General features: G+C 42.7%; 1 protein-coding gene across 1 annotated transcript; it reads left to right on the forward strand.

Moving 5' to 3' along the window:
* The first annotated feature begins 5,252 nt into the window (after positions 1-5,252).
* On the forward strand, positions 5,253-16,027 carry LOC137286611 (uncharacterized). Its single transcript, XM_067818561.1, has 9 exons — positions 5,253-5,298; positions 5,725-5,851; positions 8,798-8,841; positions 9,412-9,526; positions 10,566-10,609; positions 10,835-10,949; positions 12,260-12,303; positions 13,623-13,737; positions 15,879-16,027. The coding sequence occupies exons 1-9, from the start codon at positions 5,259-5,261 to the stop codon at positions 15,943-15,945; spliced, it is 711 nt and encodes a 236-aa protein (XP_067674662.1). The 5' UTR covers positions 5,253-5,258; the 3' UTR covers positions 15,946-16,027.
* The last annotated feature ends 1,968 nt before the right edge of the window (positions 16,028-17,995 follow it).

Raw genomic sequence — 17,995 nt, forward strand, 5'->3', positions numbered from 1 at the left:
ACGTGGTATGGTGCCACATCATGTGTAGATGCATGTATAGTCAAACATCTTATGTAGAAACACGTGGTATGGTGCCACATCATGTGTAGATGCATGTATAGTCAAACATCTTATGTAGTAACACGTGGTATGGTGCCACATCATGTGTAGATGCATGTATAGTCAAACATCTTATGTACTAACACGTGATATGGTGCCACATCATGTGTAGATGTATGTATAGTCAAACATCTTATGTAGTAACACGTGGTATGGTGCCACATCATGTGTAGATGCATGTATAGTAAAACATCTTATGTAGTAACACGTGGTATGGTGCCACATCATGTGTAGATGCATGTATAGTCAAACATCTTATGTAGAAACACGTGGTATGGTGCCACATCATGTGTAGATGCATGTATAGTCAAACATCTTATGTAGTAACACGTTGTATAGTGCCACATCATGTGTAGATGCATGTATAGTCAAACATCTTATGTAGTCACACGTGGTATGGTGCCACATCATGTGTAGATGTATGTATAGTCAAACATCTTATGTAGTAACACGTGGTATGGTGCCACATCATGTGTAGATGCATGTATAGTCAAACATCTTATGTAGTAACACGTGGTATGGTGCCACATCATGTGTAGATGCATGTATAGTCAAACATCTTATGTAGTAACACGTGGTATGGTGCCACATCATGTGTAGATGCATGTATAGTCAAACATCTTATGTAGTAACACGTTGTATAGTGCCACATCATGTGTAGATGCATGTATAGTCAAACATCTTATGTAGTAACACGTGGTATGGTGCCACATCATGTGTAGATGCATGTATAGTCAAACATCTTATGTAGTAACACGTGGTATGGTGCCACATCATGTGTAGATACGACTAGTATGATGCATATGACTAACCAGCTCCTGCAACTCTCGAACTTGACATGACTTAAATGATGCATGACACCACTGACCAGTCAGTCCATGTATTTTGTTTCTTGAACGCGTGTTCAGTGTTTTGTAGGAAGTGATTTTTAAAAGACTTCCCTTGTTTATTTGCTTGCAGCAGTACACATATAACTTCTTAAAGTTTGAAAAATAGTCATTTTAAATGGTGGTGAGAAACACCATTCTGCTGAATTTTGGAAAACAAACATGCATTACAAAGTGGATGTATTTACGTCTACATCTTGCATCATGTCAACCTTCCACGTGGAATTCAAGGGTTGCTTTGAGCTGTGTGGCATGTCTTGTCAACACTTGCCGCTACATGAGATCATCATCGCCAGTCGCCCTCACTCACAGCTGCCACCACGGCAGTCAGGAGCCTGTCACAGTCAGGAGATTACACGTCTGATCTGCAGATAATCAGTACTGGTCATCAGTAGTGGCTGAGTTGATCAGCTATGGTCATCAGTTGTTGGAGCGTATAAAGCATGCACACTGGACGCCCTCTTGGTCATCTGTTCACAGACACAACGTAAGTTCACTTTTGTTTACTTTTGTCTTCGTGTCCTGAGCTATCTATGTAATGTGACAGCTCACAGTAAGGATTTCTTATGGTACGAACGTAGCAATTGTATTATGGAGCATTAAAGTTTGCATTGCGCAAATCTACAGATTGTTTTGTCGATATAGGAGAAGGTACACGTTAAGCCAATAGTTGGTTTAGCGATGTTGTATCGATGACAATGCGATTGTATCCAAATGTGACTTGCAACACATATATAAACAAGAATAAAGTTTCGTGATCTTTATTGAAACCGCTTGTAATGTCTACCTCATTCCGACCTACTGTATGGGTTAGAAAAGATTGTTCAGTCGTGGATATGACCTGCTGTATAGAACAGCTCAGTGTTAAAGGCAGTGTTAGATACGACCTACTGTATGAGTTGGAAGAAGATCGTGCAGTCGTAGATGTGACCTGCTGTGTGGGTTGGACGGTGACAGCTCAATGGTAGATACGACCTACTGTATAGGCGGGACTCTGACAGCTCAGTGGTAGATACGACCGACTGTATAGGCGGGACTCTGACAGCTCAGTGGTAGATACGACCTACTGTATAGGCGGGACTCTGACAGCTCAGTGGTAGATACGACCGACTGTATAGGCGGGACTCTGACAGCTCAGTGGTAGATACGACCGACTGTATAGGCGGGACTCTGACAGCTCAGTGGTAGATACGACCTACTGTATAGGCGGGACTCTGACAGCTCAGTGGTAGATACGACCGACTGTATAGGCGGGACTCTGACAGCTCAGTGGTAGATACGACCGACTGTATAGGCGGGACTCTGACAGCTCAGTGGTAGATACGACCGACTGTATAGGCGGGACTCTGACAGCTCAGTGGTAGATACGACCTACTGTATAGGCGGGACACTGACAGCTCAGTGGTAGATACGACCGACTGTATAGGCGGGACTCTGACAGCTCAGTGGTTGATACGGCCGACTGTATAGGCGGGACACTGACAGCTCAGTGGTAGATACGACCGACTGTATAGGTGGGACTCTGACAGCTCAGTGGTAGATACGACCTACTGTATAGGCGGGACTCTGACAGCTCAATGGTAGATACGGCCGACTGTATAGGCGGGACTCTGACAGCTCAGTGGTAGATACGACCTACTGTATAGGCGGGACTCTGACAGCTCAGTGGTAGATACGACCGACTGTATAGGCGGGACTCTGACAGCTCAGTGGTAGATACGACCGACTGTATAGGCGGGACTCTGACAGCTCAGTGGTAGATACGACCTACTGTATAGGCGGGACTCTGACAGCTCAGTGGTAGATACGACCGACTGTATAGGCGGGACTCTGACGGCTCAGTGGTAGATACGACCTACTGTATAGGCGGGACTCTGACAGCTCAGTGGTAGATACGACCTACTGTATAGGCGGGACACTGACAGCTCAGTGGTAGATACGACCGACTGTATAGGCGGGACTCTGACAGCTCAGTGGTAGATACGACCGACTGTATAGGCGGGACACTGACAGCTCAATGGTAGATACGGCCGACTGTATAGGCGGGACTCTGACAGCTCAGTGGTAGATACGACCTACTGTATAGGCGGGACTCTGACAGCTCAGTGGTAGATACGACCGACTGTATAGGCGGGACTCTGACAGCTCAGTGGTAGATACGACCGACTGTATAGGCGGGACTCTGACAGCTCAGTGGTAGATACGACCTACTGTATAGGCGGGACTCTGACAGCTCAGTGGTAGATACGACCGACTGTATAGGCGGGACTCTGACGGCTCAGTGGTAGATACGACCTACTGTATAGGCGGGACTCTGACAGCTCAGTGGTAGATACGACCTACTGTATAGGCGGGACTCTGACAGCTCAGTGGTAGATACGACCGACTGTATAGGCGGGACTCTGACGGCTCAGTGGTAGATACGACCGACTGTATAGGCGGGACTCTGACAGCTCAGTGGTAGATACGACCTACTGTATAGGCGGGACACTGACAGCTCAGTGGTAGATACGACCGACTGTATAGGCGGGACTCTGACAGCTCAGTGGTAGATACGACCGACTGTATAGGCGGGACACTGACAGCTCAGTGGTAGATACGACCGACTGTATAGGCGGGACACTGACAGCTCAGTGGTAGATACGACCGACTGTATAGGCGGGACTCTGACAGCTCAGTGGTAGATACGACCTACTGTATAGGCGGGACTCTGACAGCTCAGTAGTAGATACGACCGACTGTATAGGCGGGACTCTGACAGCTCAGCGGTAGATACGACCGACTGTATAGGCGGGACTCTGACAGCTCAGTGGTGGATACGACCTACTGTATAGGCGGGACTCTGACAGCTCAATGGTAGATACGACCGACTGTATAGGCGGGACTCTGACAGCTCATTGGTAGATACGACCGACTGTATAGGCGGGACTCTGACAGCTCAGTGGTAGATACGACCGACTGTATAGGCGGGACTCTGACAGCTCAGTGGTTGATACGACCGACTGTATAGGCGGGACACTGACAGCTCAGTGGTAGATACGACCGACTGTATAGGTGGGACTCTGACAGCTCAGTGGTAGATACGACCTACTGTATAGGCGGGACTCTGACAGCTCAATGGTAGATACGGCCGACTGTATAGGCGGGACTCTGACAGCTCAGTGGTAGATACGACCTACTGTATAGGCGGGACTCTGACAGCTCAGTGGTAGATACGACCGACTGTATAGGCGGGACTCTGACAGCTCAGTGGTAGATACGACCGACTGTATAGGCGGGACTCTGACAGCTCAGTGGTAGATACGACCGACTGTATAGGCGGGACTCTGACAGCTCAGTGGTAGATACGACCTACTGTATAGGCGGGACTCTGACAGCTCAGTGGTAGATACGACCGACTGTATAGGCGGGACTCTGACGGCTCAGTGGTAAATACGACCTACTGTATAGGCGGGACTCTGACAGCTCAGTGGTAGATACGACCTACTGTATAGGCGGGACACTGACAGCTCAGTGGTAGATACGACCGACTGTATAGGCGGGACTCTGACAGCTCAGTGGTAGATACGACCGACTGTATAGGCGGGACTCTGAAAGCTCAGTGGTAGATACGACCTACTGTATAGGCGGGACTCTGACAGCTCAATGGTAGATACGACCGACTGTATAGGCGGGACTCTGACAGCTCAGTGGTAGATACGACCGACTGTATAGGCGGGACTCTGACAGCTCAGTGGTAGATACGACCTACTGTATAGGCGGGACTCTGACAGCTCAGTGGTAGATACGACCGACTGTATAGGCGGGACTCTGACAGCTCAGTGGTAGATACGACCTACTGTATAGGCGGGACTCTGACAGCTCAGTGGTAGATACGACCGACTGTATAGGCGGGACTCTGACAGCTCAGTGGTAGATACGACCTACTGTATAGGCGGGACTCTGACAGCTCAGTGGTAGATACGACCTACTTTATAGGTGGGACACTGACAGCTCAGTGGTTGATACGACCTACTTTATAGGTGGGACACTGACAGCTCAGTGATAGATACGACCTACTTTATAGGTGGGACACTAACACGTTTCACGTATTACACTGTCTACGCTGATCTTAACTTATTGTGTTTCATTTATTAACTCTACGTTACCTGAGGGTGTTTTACTTTAATTTTTGTGCTTATTAACTCTCTATTTTCTGAGGTTGGTTTTAGATGCTAGTGTTTCATGTATTCCACCAACTACACTCACCTACAATTCCAGCAACCAGCCACCATGATTCCTGCATTTGTTGTCGCTGCCCTGTGCCTTGCTGGTATGTACCCTCGTAACCCTAGCAACAACATTTATTGAAGCATTTCCCACTGCTGGGCATCAAAAGAAACTTTACCATCGTTGTAAATCAAATTAATTATTGTTTTCTAAACAGAAATCACCAATTGGAGATGTATTAAGTAAAATGTATTGAATACACCAACATCTGATCATACAGCACCCGCTATTGCCATGCTGATGACAGAGGATCTGTTTTATTATCAGTGCGAGAGTCTCATCAGCTCAACATGAATTTTGTTTCAGTTTAATTCCGTTTGCATGACTAAAGGTTTGGTTTTTTTTGGGTTTTTTTTCTTTATGGCCGTCACTTATCCTTGTGAGGTCGTGTTAAAGGGGACTATATCGGTGCAGAGGTAAGTTGTCTTTGCTGCAGTGGTTCATATACTCGCACCTATACTTGATACAGGTCCCGGAATTGCAGACAGTTCCGAGTTTTGCCAACAAGAGTGGTGCACAATGGACTACGAGCCTCACTGCATGACAGACGGGACCATCGTCTTCGGCTGCGTGGGCCTCAAGAACGCAATCTGTCAGTATGTTAACTGACTGGAAATGGGACTGCCAGCTAAGCTTGTAGTATTCTCCTAACCATTGTATTACAATGTCCGCCAGCATATTTGAGTCATGAAACCACTGTATCACGATGTCTGACAGCACATTTAAGTCAGGAATCTAAGCTATCGCAATGTCAGATAGAACATGCAGATTACGAAACCACTGTATTGCAATGTGTGATTACAGCGCGTTTAAGCCAGGAAACCATTGTATTACAATGTGTGATTACAGCACGTTTAGACCAGGAAACCATTCTATTGCAATGTGTGATTACAGCACGTTTAAACCAGGAAACCATTGTATTACAATGTCTGATTACAGCACGTTTAGACCATTAAACCATTCTATTACAATGTGTGATTACAGCACGTTTACGCCAGGAAACCACTTTATTACATTGTGTGATTACAGCACGTTTAAGTCAGGAAACCATTGTATCATAATGGCCAAGGACACATTTGGGTCATGAATCCATTCGGGATATGTATTGACGTTACAAACAGTAAACTGTATGTGATTATCATCCACACAGTGTCCACACAAACAGCTGCACATAGCCAGTCTTACTGAAACAAGTGATTGTCTTATAAAGTGACCAACTGCATGGAGAAATTCGAGTTTTTAATTTCATTTTATTATATACAATACCATTTTTACCCAAAACATTTTTAAATCTAACACGTCAATATTTTAGCCAGTTCACCAACTCTTAAATACCACCAATTTTAAACAACACAGGCCCAGGCCGTACCGCCCTTTCCCTGTAACCTTCCCTTGCCTGTGCCGTTCCATTACCAACAACAGTATTAAATATCCCTGGCATCAAAGTGTTTAATGCAAACGGAGCCTGTGCCGTTCCATTACTAACAACTCTATTATATATCCCTGGCATCAAAGTGTTTACTGTAAAACGGAGCCTGTGCCGTTCCATTACCAACAACTCTATTAAATATCCCTGGCACCAAAATGTTTACTGTCAAACGGAGCCTGTGCCTTTCCATTACCAACAACTCTATTAAATATCCCTGGCATCAAAGTGTTTACTGTAAAACGGAGCCTGTGCTGTTCCATTACCAACAACTCTATTAAATATCCCTGGCATCAAAGTGTTTACTGTCAAACAGAGCCTGTGTCGGTCCATTACCAACAACTCTATTAAATATCCCTGTATGTTAAGTTCATCAAAGTGTTTAACGTCAGCCTCCGGTAGGGCCATCTCTGCAGTGATCCTGAGTTTAAACACTAACATTTTACTCTACTGTTTTGGAGAGAATGTAAGTAGGGAAGGTTATTAAAACTAAACTCTTTATCAACCACTTTTATATTTTCATGAAAAAAAACATACTTAAAATCCCGTGTATGTTATTCTGACTTTGTCAAATCTAGGTATTCTTATTTTCCTTCCTGCATTTTCTGCAGCAGCTTTGGGATACAAAAGTTTCGCCATGTGGACTGCAATGTTCCAGGGCTCATGATAGTTGACAATGTCACGGTCGGGTTTCTAATGCGTGTCAGGGTTATGACAGCATCGGATATTATTGAGGATGTTTCCTTCAAGGAACACTACTCTTAAATACCAACTTCACAAAGAGTGCAATGTTTCATTTCGCAACAAGATATCCGACCTTGTTCTTACTGCTGTTTAGCTGGAATATGTAACGGTAAGTACCTAATCACACCGTTTTACCAAGTCCAATCTGTACCGGAAGAAAAAGCATTGTCTTTTCTCAGGAGTAATTACATGCTGGGAACTAAAGAGACTACCTCACTGGTAATTCATTTGGTTGCTTCTCCTCTCGCCTGGAGCTGGCCTGAGACTCACTTTCACCCTCTCATAACGATCAACAATACCATAAACATCAAACCGATCTATTTACAGCTTTCTATATCTATAAACTACATGATAGTAGCATGTGTAAGATCGATATTCGATCTTCATGATCGTTACCAACACGTTCGATCGTCATGACCAAACGGAAGACGTGAAGTTGTTTTTGATGTTTTGAAATTGGTCGATGACATCACGTTAAATTTATTTATGTATGTTCACAAGTATCAACTATTGTGGGAAGTAAGGACAATTATCATCTATTGTGGGAAGTAAGGACAATTATCATCCATTGTGGGAAGTAAGGACAATCATCAACTATTGTGGGAAGTAAGGACAATCTTCAACTATTGTGGGAAGTAAGGACAATCATCAACTATTGTGGGAAGTAAGGACAATCATCAACTATTGTGGGAAGTAAGGACAATTATCAACTATTGTGGGAAGCAGGACTAGTATGGACGATGCCTATTTTCGAAAAAATTGGTCACCAAATCGTGTTTGGGTGTGAACAGACCTTAACTTAACTAATTGTCCATTATATTATTATACATGTAAGCACATATTCACATCCTGAAACGGAGGTATCGTTTCAGAAATGAATTTTATTATTTTTAATTTTAAGTAAACACGGAATCTGGTCATATGTCCTACAGCGAGTGAGCAAGTTTAGTTTTACGCCGCACTCAATATTGTTTCAGCTATATTTATGAATATTCATATTCAACGCTCAACTCTTCTGTTACGGAATACCTTCAGTGAACTATGTATTCAGTTTGCAATGTCGTTTCAACCAGAATTGCCCAAGGGCTCCTGAGCACGATGTCCAAGTTGTTCATTAATATTGAATTAAGGTCTTCATGCCAGACTTTTCCCTCAGTTTGTGTTAAATCGGTACATGTATAGAAATATTTTGTGGACGCTAGACCAAAATTGGGCTGACAATCAAACCAAAGTGGGCAAACGCAAAGGCCTATGGGACTGAATACATTTTGTCTGCATCATCTGAAAGCAAACATCCTTTGTCATGTTCCAGTGTATATGTTTCCCTGCAGGTCACCTCTGCCCAATTAACATTATGTTGTTTTCCTTGCAGCGAGATGAAGACTGAACAGACAAACTGGACACCTTCACAGGCCTGTGAGTGTTGTTTATACTGCTAGCAGGCACGGTTGGTTGCAATGTAAAACGGCGAACGTCATTGTAAGTGCGGATTTTAGTTGGATCATTAACATACTGCTGTTAAAGCAGTACTGCATTCTCTGACTGTGTGATGTGACTGCATTATCTGACTGTATTATCGACTGTGTCATCTGACTGCGTGATCTGACTGTATTATCTGTTTATATATTACCTGGCTACATGATAGGACTGTGTGATCTGCAAAAAGAATGTGCCTGCATCATCTGACAATGTTGTCTGACTGCATGATCTGGCTGTAGTACTGTATTATCTGACCACAGTATCTGACTTCATGATCTGACTGTATCATCTGAGGATTATTACCTGACTGTATTGTCGGACTTTGTCACCTGACTGTATTAACAGACTGTATTATCGGATTGTATTATCTGACTTTGTCATCTGAATGCATAACGTGCCTGTATCGTCTGACTGTATTACCTGTCTGCATAATCTGACTGCATCATCTGACTGTGCTATCTTACTTCAATATCTGACTGACGAATTAGTATCTGAGTGACGTTTCAGGCCGCCCGTCCGACTACTGCGAGAACTTGGCTTGCACCATGGACCTGCTGCCTCACTGCCTCAGTGACGGCTCCATCGTCCGCGGCTGCCACGCCCTCAAACAGGCTGTCTGCACGTGAGTATATGATTCAACTCAATTGAACTTAACTCTGCAGCCTATAATTTGAGTCAACATTATTCGGCAAATTTATAACGTTGTTAAAATATCCTTGAGCGAGCACAGTCTCCTCCGTTCATAAATTGTAGTTTCCGTAAAGTGGGTAATTACGTAAAGTGTGTTGTGTTCATCATACATTTCCCGGTTTTGAATGAAGGGACGCACCTTGTTTGATTTGTATGACTGACGCGGCCATTCCCCTACACAGGGTCTTGATATCAAAAGTCAAAGGTCTCATGAACAGTTGGCTTGCTTTAATTTAATGCAGGGGGTTGACATAAATTAGATAATGAGTCATATTAGAAGTAATTGTTTCTTTACTAAGGTCATAAAAATCACGTGAATGACAACAATGTATAGTTATACTGGGAGGCTACATAAAGGAAAGAAAACCTAGAGCACAACTATGTAAAGCAAATCCGTATGTTAGTTGTTCGGACGATCTGCCAACAGGTCAGGAACAGACAACGTACCGACTTGTGGTCAGAACCAAGTGACACGAATGAAGGCTTGCATGTTTAGCTGAGATACAGAGATATCTGTGAGATACGTGTTAAGCCCATGATTACTTTTGTACAGAAGGGGCACCTTCGAATACAGAGTGCTGTTTAGTTGAAGTGGGTGTGTTGGTGCCTTCATTACAGATACAGCTTCTGTCAGCAGGTCACTTATTTTGTATATAGAATAAAGCTATAGAAAGGCAACCACATATCACAGAATACACTCAGTGTCCGACAGGCGTGTGCAGCGCTGTGACAAAGTTAAAAACAAACCAGATCAAGTCTGTGTGTTATAAAGGGGCGCGTTTAGTGGCAAATCAAACCACTGAAATTAAAAACACAAAACAGAACTTATCCAATGCGTGATTGACACTGGATTATTTCCGTTATACAGTCTGTAATCCATTTTTTACTCAACGTGTTTAGATTTATCACTTACAGGATGTGCGGCCAATGTACCCAGTCAGTAAATCTGCCAATCATCTCACATGTTGCAGGAGGAACCTGACAGAACAGATAGCCTGGACCCCTCGAACATCATGTGAGTCATGACTGGGTGGGGCAAGTCGGTTGCTGATATTGAATTCAGCATTACACATTCCATTACGCAATCCTTGTACAGACGTAGTTTTGTGTGAAAATCAATGGAGATAAGACAATGAGCATTTAACATCATCACCACGAGAAGCTGTATATGCGTGTTGAAAACCAATCATTGCAAAAGTTAAGGAAAACTTAATTTCTTTGTGTTACTATATTTTTCCAGGTCTTCCTGGCGGGTACTGTGAGAGTGGCGTGTGCACGGCCGACCTCATCCCCCACTGTATGAATAACGGCGTTGTGGTGCACGGCTGCAGCGACCTTAAACAAGCTGTCTGTCAGTGAGTCGTGGGGGCACACTTACGAACTTGGCTACAGTTCTATCATGATATGTCTGGGGTAATCTGAGCAAATGAAATGAGTGTTGAGAACGTTTAACAAACATATGTCAGACAGTGTTGTGATAATACACTGACTATACACGGAACCTGATTTCAGCTGAAGATGTAGGAGGTAGTACATCGGCCAACTGACTTATCTGCTGTAGTACAAGGTTTAAAGGTGTTTCATGGCGTGTCTTGTCCAGACTGCCCCGTGCGGTAGCATAGTGGTCAAAGCGTTTGTTTTACACTCCCTGTTCGATTCACCACATGAGTTCAATGTGTGACCTCACTCACTCAAATGGAGGCTGGTCTCATCACATTAACATTAACCCCCCAAAATCGTAAATGCCATGAGAAAGTTAACGTTTTTGTTAAAACGAAAAACGCTAAATAAGATCTACACTGTTTTCATTTGTCCTCATTTTGAAAAAGCTTGTGAATTGTGGGAACAGCTGAGGAAAACAACCCTCTAGAACAGTTACAGTTAGAAGCAGCTCGTACAGTGACAGGACTTCCAAAATATACTTCTCGTACTTTTGTATTTTGAAACTAGTTGGGGAACGTAGAAGAATTAGAAAACTTTGCTTGTTTTATAAGATTCGTCACAGTGTTGGACCATCTTAACTTCAGAAATTATTGCCTACAGAAGTAGGCCAAAATCATCTTACAACCTTCGCAACTCTTTAAACTTCTCCCTTCCATTTACGCGACTGAAAATTCCTCATCATCTTTCCTCCATCTACGATACGAATGTGGAAGAATATTCCCATAGAAATAAGACAAATAAATTCATTAACAGGTTTTAAATTGGAAATTCAAAGTAAAATAAATGCAGCCCCGTCTTTCGTTTCGTCTGGACTAATTTACGATCAGATGCGTCTTGTACTTGTGGTTGTTCTTGTGAAAACTCATGGCATTATCTTTTAGTATTTTCTTTATATACAACGCAGCGTACAGGTTTGTTTGTAACTGTAAATACTGTCGTTAAGCATCGCATATCCAATAATTTAGATTTATTGTTGCTTGGTCATGCTACTCTGTCACTACATGAACACGAATTATTATTTGAACATGTACATAGATATATTGGGCTAACTGAAAGATTTTTGTAGTTTATTCTTGTATATATTATCGACAGACATCCCTGTTGCCAGTGTTTCTACATTGTAAATATGACATATGCAACGTCTTGGAGACGGCGTTCCTAACTTGCCCAATCCATTTCATTTTCGAATAAATATGTTTAAAGCAAACCTCACTCACTGCAGGGACGGTATGGTGGAGAACAGGCTTTGGGAGGAAGGGCAGAGGTGTAAGTATGTCGGTGAAGCACCATCATCAGTCTCACATCGCACCATCCATAATTACCTCAACCTCATATCTGTCCTGCCTATCTGCACTAGTTGAACAGGCTTCCGATATTTTCTGTTTATTGAAATATTGCACAAAAAGCATTTTTCATATTCACCTATTACCAGAAATCGATATCTCTATGTATTTCTGTAATCATATATTACATTTCAACATTCCCTAAATTTAGGTAGACTATACTGTCGAGCAAAAGAAAGTGCATAGGTTGTGTTTCTTCCAATGTGATAAAAATAACAAAACCTTGTGATGAAATGGCAAAAGTATGTCGAAACATACTGCAAAACACTTTATTATCAGAAACATAATATTGTAACAATAAACAGCGATGTAGTGATGACTACTGCAGATGGTTCCTACGATGCTGGATGGTCAAGGCCAGTCCACGCGACGGCCGGTAGGAATTGTAGGCCAACAGCACGAAGTTGTCTTGTCCCTGTGACTCACGAGATGTCCTAATGATGTGGCTGCTGATGACGTCACCATCATCGTAGGTGAATAACCCGAAGACAGCGGTCCTGTAAGGGTGTTGTGAATCTGGGACGTCCACCTCTATGTAGATCACATTTCTGGCCTATCATGTAGAAACGGTTAAACAGCCGAATGAAAGTTTGTCTCGTGAAACTTTTGTCAAGTGATTGTTCCGTCTTCACGACGGACGGGTTTTATAGCCTCTGTACGAAAGGTGCTCGTGCATGGGACAATAATCACAACTTTGCTTAAATTCGTGCAAAACACATACAACTGTTTTTGGTTGCATTTGGACCGATGAAACATGATGGTTGTGTACTATACAATGTTCTTCAATGATGTTACTAGCTAGAAAGCAAATTTCGGACGCAGCAACCATTGCATCTGACTACTTTCATTCGCTCGCCAATTTACATTGACATCTTCTTTACCAGTGTACCACATTAGACTGCCATTGTATCAAATGTCTAAAGGATCTAACAGTAATTGTATTACGTCCCCTATATTGACAAATCCCATAAAGGAGTTCACCGTTGAATCAAACAGTCACTGTATAACGCCTCCTCTATGGACGTCGTCTGTTCTGGAGAACCCAAAAATATCAAGCAGTCACTGTATCACGTCTCCTCTTTGGACGTCGTCTGTTCTGGAGAAACAATTAGAATCACACAGTCACTGTATCACGTCTCCTCTATGAACGACATCTGTTCTGGAGTACCCTGTTAAATCAAACAGTCGTTGTGTCTGGTATTCTACCTTGACAACTCCTAAGCCCGTCTGCATTGTTTTCAGGCCTGCCTCTGTTCTACTGCGAGTCCAACGTTTGCACGAAAGACATGATAGAACACTGCATGACTGACGGAACTATAGTGACGGGTTGCGACGCCCTCAAGAAGGCAATCTGCAAGTGGGTGTTTGACAAATAGTCCGTAAGAGGTCGAATAAATTGTTTGTGCTAGAACGAGCAAGTGCATGGTAACTAGGAACTAACTGTCCCGGATGATGTGTTGAATAAAGGAAGGGGTAATGTGTTGAAAGATGAAACTAGTATTGTGCTGAATCCTCAAACCAGTAATTTGTTGAATGCTGGCAAGTGCATGGTAACTAGGAACTAACTGTCCCGGATGATGTGTTGAATAAAGGAAGGGGTAATGTGTTGAATGATGAAACTAGTATTGTGCTGAATCCTCAAACCAGTAATTTGTTGAATGCTGGCACTAGTAATGTGTTGAATACTTGAAGCAGTAGTCTGTTGAATACGCAAACCAGTAATGTGTAACTATTAGTGTCTTGGGAGCTGGGAGCAGTAGTGTGATGAAAATGTAATGTGTTGAATACTTGAAGCAGTAGTCTGTTGAATACGCAAACCAGTATTAGTGTCTTGGGAGCTGGGAGCAGTAGTGTGATGAAAATGTAATGTGTTGAATACTTGAAGCAGTAATCTGTTGAATACGTAAACCAGTAATGTGTAAATATTAGTGTCTTGGGAGCTGGGAGCAGTAGTGTGATGAAAATGTAATGTGTTGAATACTTGAAGCAGTAGTCTGTTGAATACGTAAACCAGTAATGTGTAAATATTAGTGTCATGGGAGCTGGGAGCAGTAGTGTGATGAAAATGTAATGTGTTGAATACTTGAAGCAGTAGTCTGTTGAATACGTAAACCAGTAATGTGTAACTATTAGTGTCTTGGGAGCTGGGAGCAGTAGTGTGATGAAAATGTAATGTGTTGAATACTTGAAGCAGTAGTCTGTTGAATACGCAAACCAGTAATGTGTAACTATTAGTGTCTTGGGAGCTGGGAGCAGTAGTGTGATGAAAATGTAATGTGTTGAATACTTGAAGCAGTAGTCTGTTGAATACGCAAACCAGTAATGTGTAACTATTAGTGTCTTGGGAGCTGGGAGCAGTAGTGTGATGAAAATGTAATGTGTTGAATACTTGAAGCAGTAGTCTGTTGAATACGCAAACCAGTTATGTGTAACTATTAGTGTCTTGGGAGCTGGGAGCAGTAGTGTGATGAAAATGTAATGTGTTGAATACTTGAAGCAGTAGTCTGTTGAATACGCAAACCAGTAATGTGTAACTATTAGTGTCTTGGGAGCTGGGAGCAGTAGTGTGATGAAAATGTAATGTGTTGAATACTTGAAGCAGTAGTCTGTTGAATACGCAAACCAGTAATGTGTAACTATTAGTGTCTTGGGAGCTGGGAGCTGGGAGCAGTAGTGTGATGAAAATGTAATGTGTTGAATACTTGAAGCAGTAGTCTGTTGAATACGCAAACCAGTAATGTGTAACTATTAGTGTCTTGGGAGCTGGGAGCAGTAGTGTGATGAAAATGTAATGTGTTGAATACTTGAAGCAGTAGTCTGTTGAATACGTAAACCAGTAATGTGTAACTATTAGTGTCTTGGGAGCTGGGAGCAGTAGTGTGATGAAAATGTAATGTGTTGAATACTTGAAGCAGTAGTCTGTTGAATACGCAAACCAGTAATGTGTAACTATTAGTGTCTTGGGAGCTGGGAGCAGTAGTGTGATGAAAGTGTAATGTGTTGAATGCAGGAAGTAGTAATGTGTTCAATGATGAAACCAGTAATGTGTTGATTGCAGGAAGTAGTAATGTGTTCAATGATGAAACCAGTAATGTGTTGATTGCAGGAAGTAGTAATGTGTTCAATGATGAAACCAGTAATGTGTTGATTGCAGGAAGTAGTAATGTGTTCAATGATGAAACCAGTAATGTGTTGATTGCAGGAAGTAGTAATGTGATCAATGATGAAACCAGTAATGTGTTGATTGCAGGAAGCAGTAATGTGTTCAATGATGAAACCAGTAATGTGTTGATTGCAGGAAGCAGTAACTCAGAAACCAACGATGTGTCGAATGCAGGAAGTAGAAACGTAGAAACCAATGATGTGTTGAATGCTGGAAACAGTAATGTGTTGAATGCTGGAACTAGTGGCGCAGTATGATATTGTGTTATATGTTGACGTTAAATGTACGCTTAGTGGCGTAATGTGCAATTTTCCATATGGGTTCTTTTGTTTCAGGGACAACAAGTGGGAGAACAAAGCATGGGAGTCTGGCACCTCGTGTGAACCTCAGGAACACGAATAGAAACGAAGGATTGAATTTCACCGCAATTTCTCGACCTTCTGCTATTATCACGCGAATAATAAAAACAAATATTAACACCAAATTTTAAATTCTTATATTTCATTTAAGCATACATTACAATCATTGAGACAGCTCTAAGTTGATGCAAAATACTGCTAGGAGATATGTGGGAAATATCTTCTTGATGGCCAGGATGTGGTGGTGGATATTTCGTCACGCCGAAGTTCGATTCCCCATATGGGCAAAAACCCACGTGTGAAGTCCTTTGCTCGTGTTCCCCGCCATGGTATTGTTGGACTGATGCTGTAAAGGTGCGGTAAACCACACTCAAACACTCACTCGATGGTCAAACAAGAATGGCCAAACATGTGAGCACCTGCATACGGGGAGGGAACAAAGGCCGGTGTCTGGGCTAGTAAACTATCTCTAGTAAGGACTCGTTTATTGGGAATGGTTGTCAGAGGGAATGTGGCTGGCTAATCCTGTTGTTTGTAATGAATGTAGCACTTCCGCGGAAAGTACTGAACATAGGAAAAGAAATTTAAGGTTCCAAAAATTTGTCCTTCCTGCGTTGCGACATGTGCTAGGACAAAGCGAGTGTTATCTGGTTGTGATCGCAGTTATGATTAGCTGGCGCTGTCATGGATCGTTATCTCGACCTGTCTAAACATTCCGATGATAGAACTCAACATTGTCAACTTAACTGCTCGGAACCCAGTTCTGAACAGGGACCAGATGATTATATTGCACATAGAAGACCCGATCTCAACGTTCTTGTCATTAGGAAACTCTTTTCAGAAGACAATCTGTTTTAGAAGTTTCAATCTGCCACTTTTTCATGTGAAAATTTGCACCGGGTTTGGTTTGTCCAAGACGAGTTCATACCAGGTTTATTCCAGAAGGCTCAGTCATGTATAACTCAGGTCAAGTATATCGGGTTGAATCTCATCTCTCCTTCGTTGGCTTTCTGTGAGGAAGTCATGTTGTTCAGAGTCCTTGGTCTCTTTGGCCTTTCCTTTGTCCTTTTTGTTGTGATTTAAAACAATTGAAGGAGCTAGAGCTTAATGATAAATCTGAAATAAGGTTTTTTGACAATGCTTCGAATCACCATTCCAGCTAAGACCTTTGGAATGTTTTCCATTATATACTCACATACATGTGAAACGCAAATGAATGTCATCAGTCTTGGTAGCCAATAAAATGCCTTCAGTCAGTCTATCTGACCCTTTTTTGTATTTGTTGTATTTAATATTAAAATTACATACATATAGTCTTTATATTTCACTTGCGTTACTTTCGCGTTTAAGATATTTATACATAAAACATATCAAACTGTTGCCTCAAGACCTCTACCAAGACCAATATTCTGGAACACCACAGAGCTTAGTTTGTGAATGAGAGCAACAGTACCCCACATCATAATGCTCGGACCTCACCACGAGTCTCTATCCACGACACATTCAACTGCAAAATGCTCCCCGCGTCGTCGCCACTGTCTCACTCTGCCATCAGCCATCGAGACGCAATACCGGCTTTCGTCAGAGAAAGCGACTCCCTTTGATGAGGTGTGGCCCACTGCAGACGACCACGACGATGTCGAGAAGTGAGGGTCAGACCCCGGTAAGGCCTGCGACATCTGGCGTTTCAATGCCTCAAACGCCTCCTCACTGTATCGGCGCTGATTTGTCTCTGGTGATTGCAAATAGTTGTCCGTGCAGAGATTTTCCAGTCAATGACGGACAGTCTGCCGATTTTGCTTTAACGTTGTCACAGGCGGTCTTCCACTACGAGAACTGTCGGACGGCCACCGAGTGCACAGGCACTGACGTTACCGTGTCACGTATTTTTGCAAGACAATACACATGACACGTGTCGCATCTCCTCAGTAATGGTACCAGTCTTGAACATTTTAAATATTCCAAGGGAATCCTTGGCTTTAACCCTAACGGAGATTTTCTCATAATTCTTAACACAGGTTACGCAAAAATAACAGTTGTAAAGGGGGTTTGGACACGAGGTATATGTTTCTGTTAGACTGAAGTACGAGTAA

This window comes from Haliotis asinina, chromosome 6, assembly GCF_037392515.1.
Source record: "Haliotis asinina isolate JCU_RB_2024 chromosome 6, JCU_Hal_asi_v2, whole genome shotgun sequence".
Classification (NCBI taxonomy): Eukaryota; Metazoa; Mollusca; class Gastropoda; order Lepetellida; family Haliotidae; genus Haliotis; species Haliotis asinina.

What these genes read in the sequence shown, in the direction of transcription:
- LOC137286611 (XM_067818561.1), top strand. Translation starts at nt 5,259, where the DNA reads ATGATTCCTGCATTTGTTGTCGCTGCCCTGTGCCTTGCTG. An exon ending in CTTAAACAAGCTGTCTGTCA is followed by an intron (nt 10,950 to 12,259) that starts GTGAGTCGTGGG and finishes CACTCACTGCAG; the next exon opens with GGACGGTATGGTGGAGAACA. An exon ending in CTCAAGAAGGCAATCTGCAA is followed by an intron (nt 13,738 to 15,878) that starts GTGGGTGTTTGA and finishes CTTTTGTTTCAG; the next exon opens with GGACAACAAGTGGGAGAACA.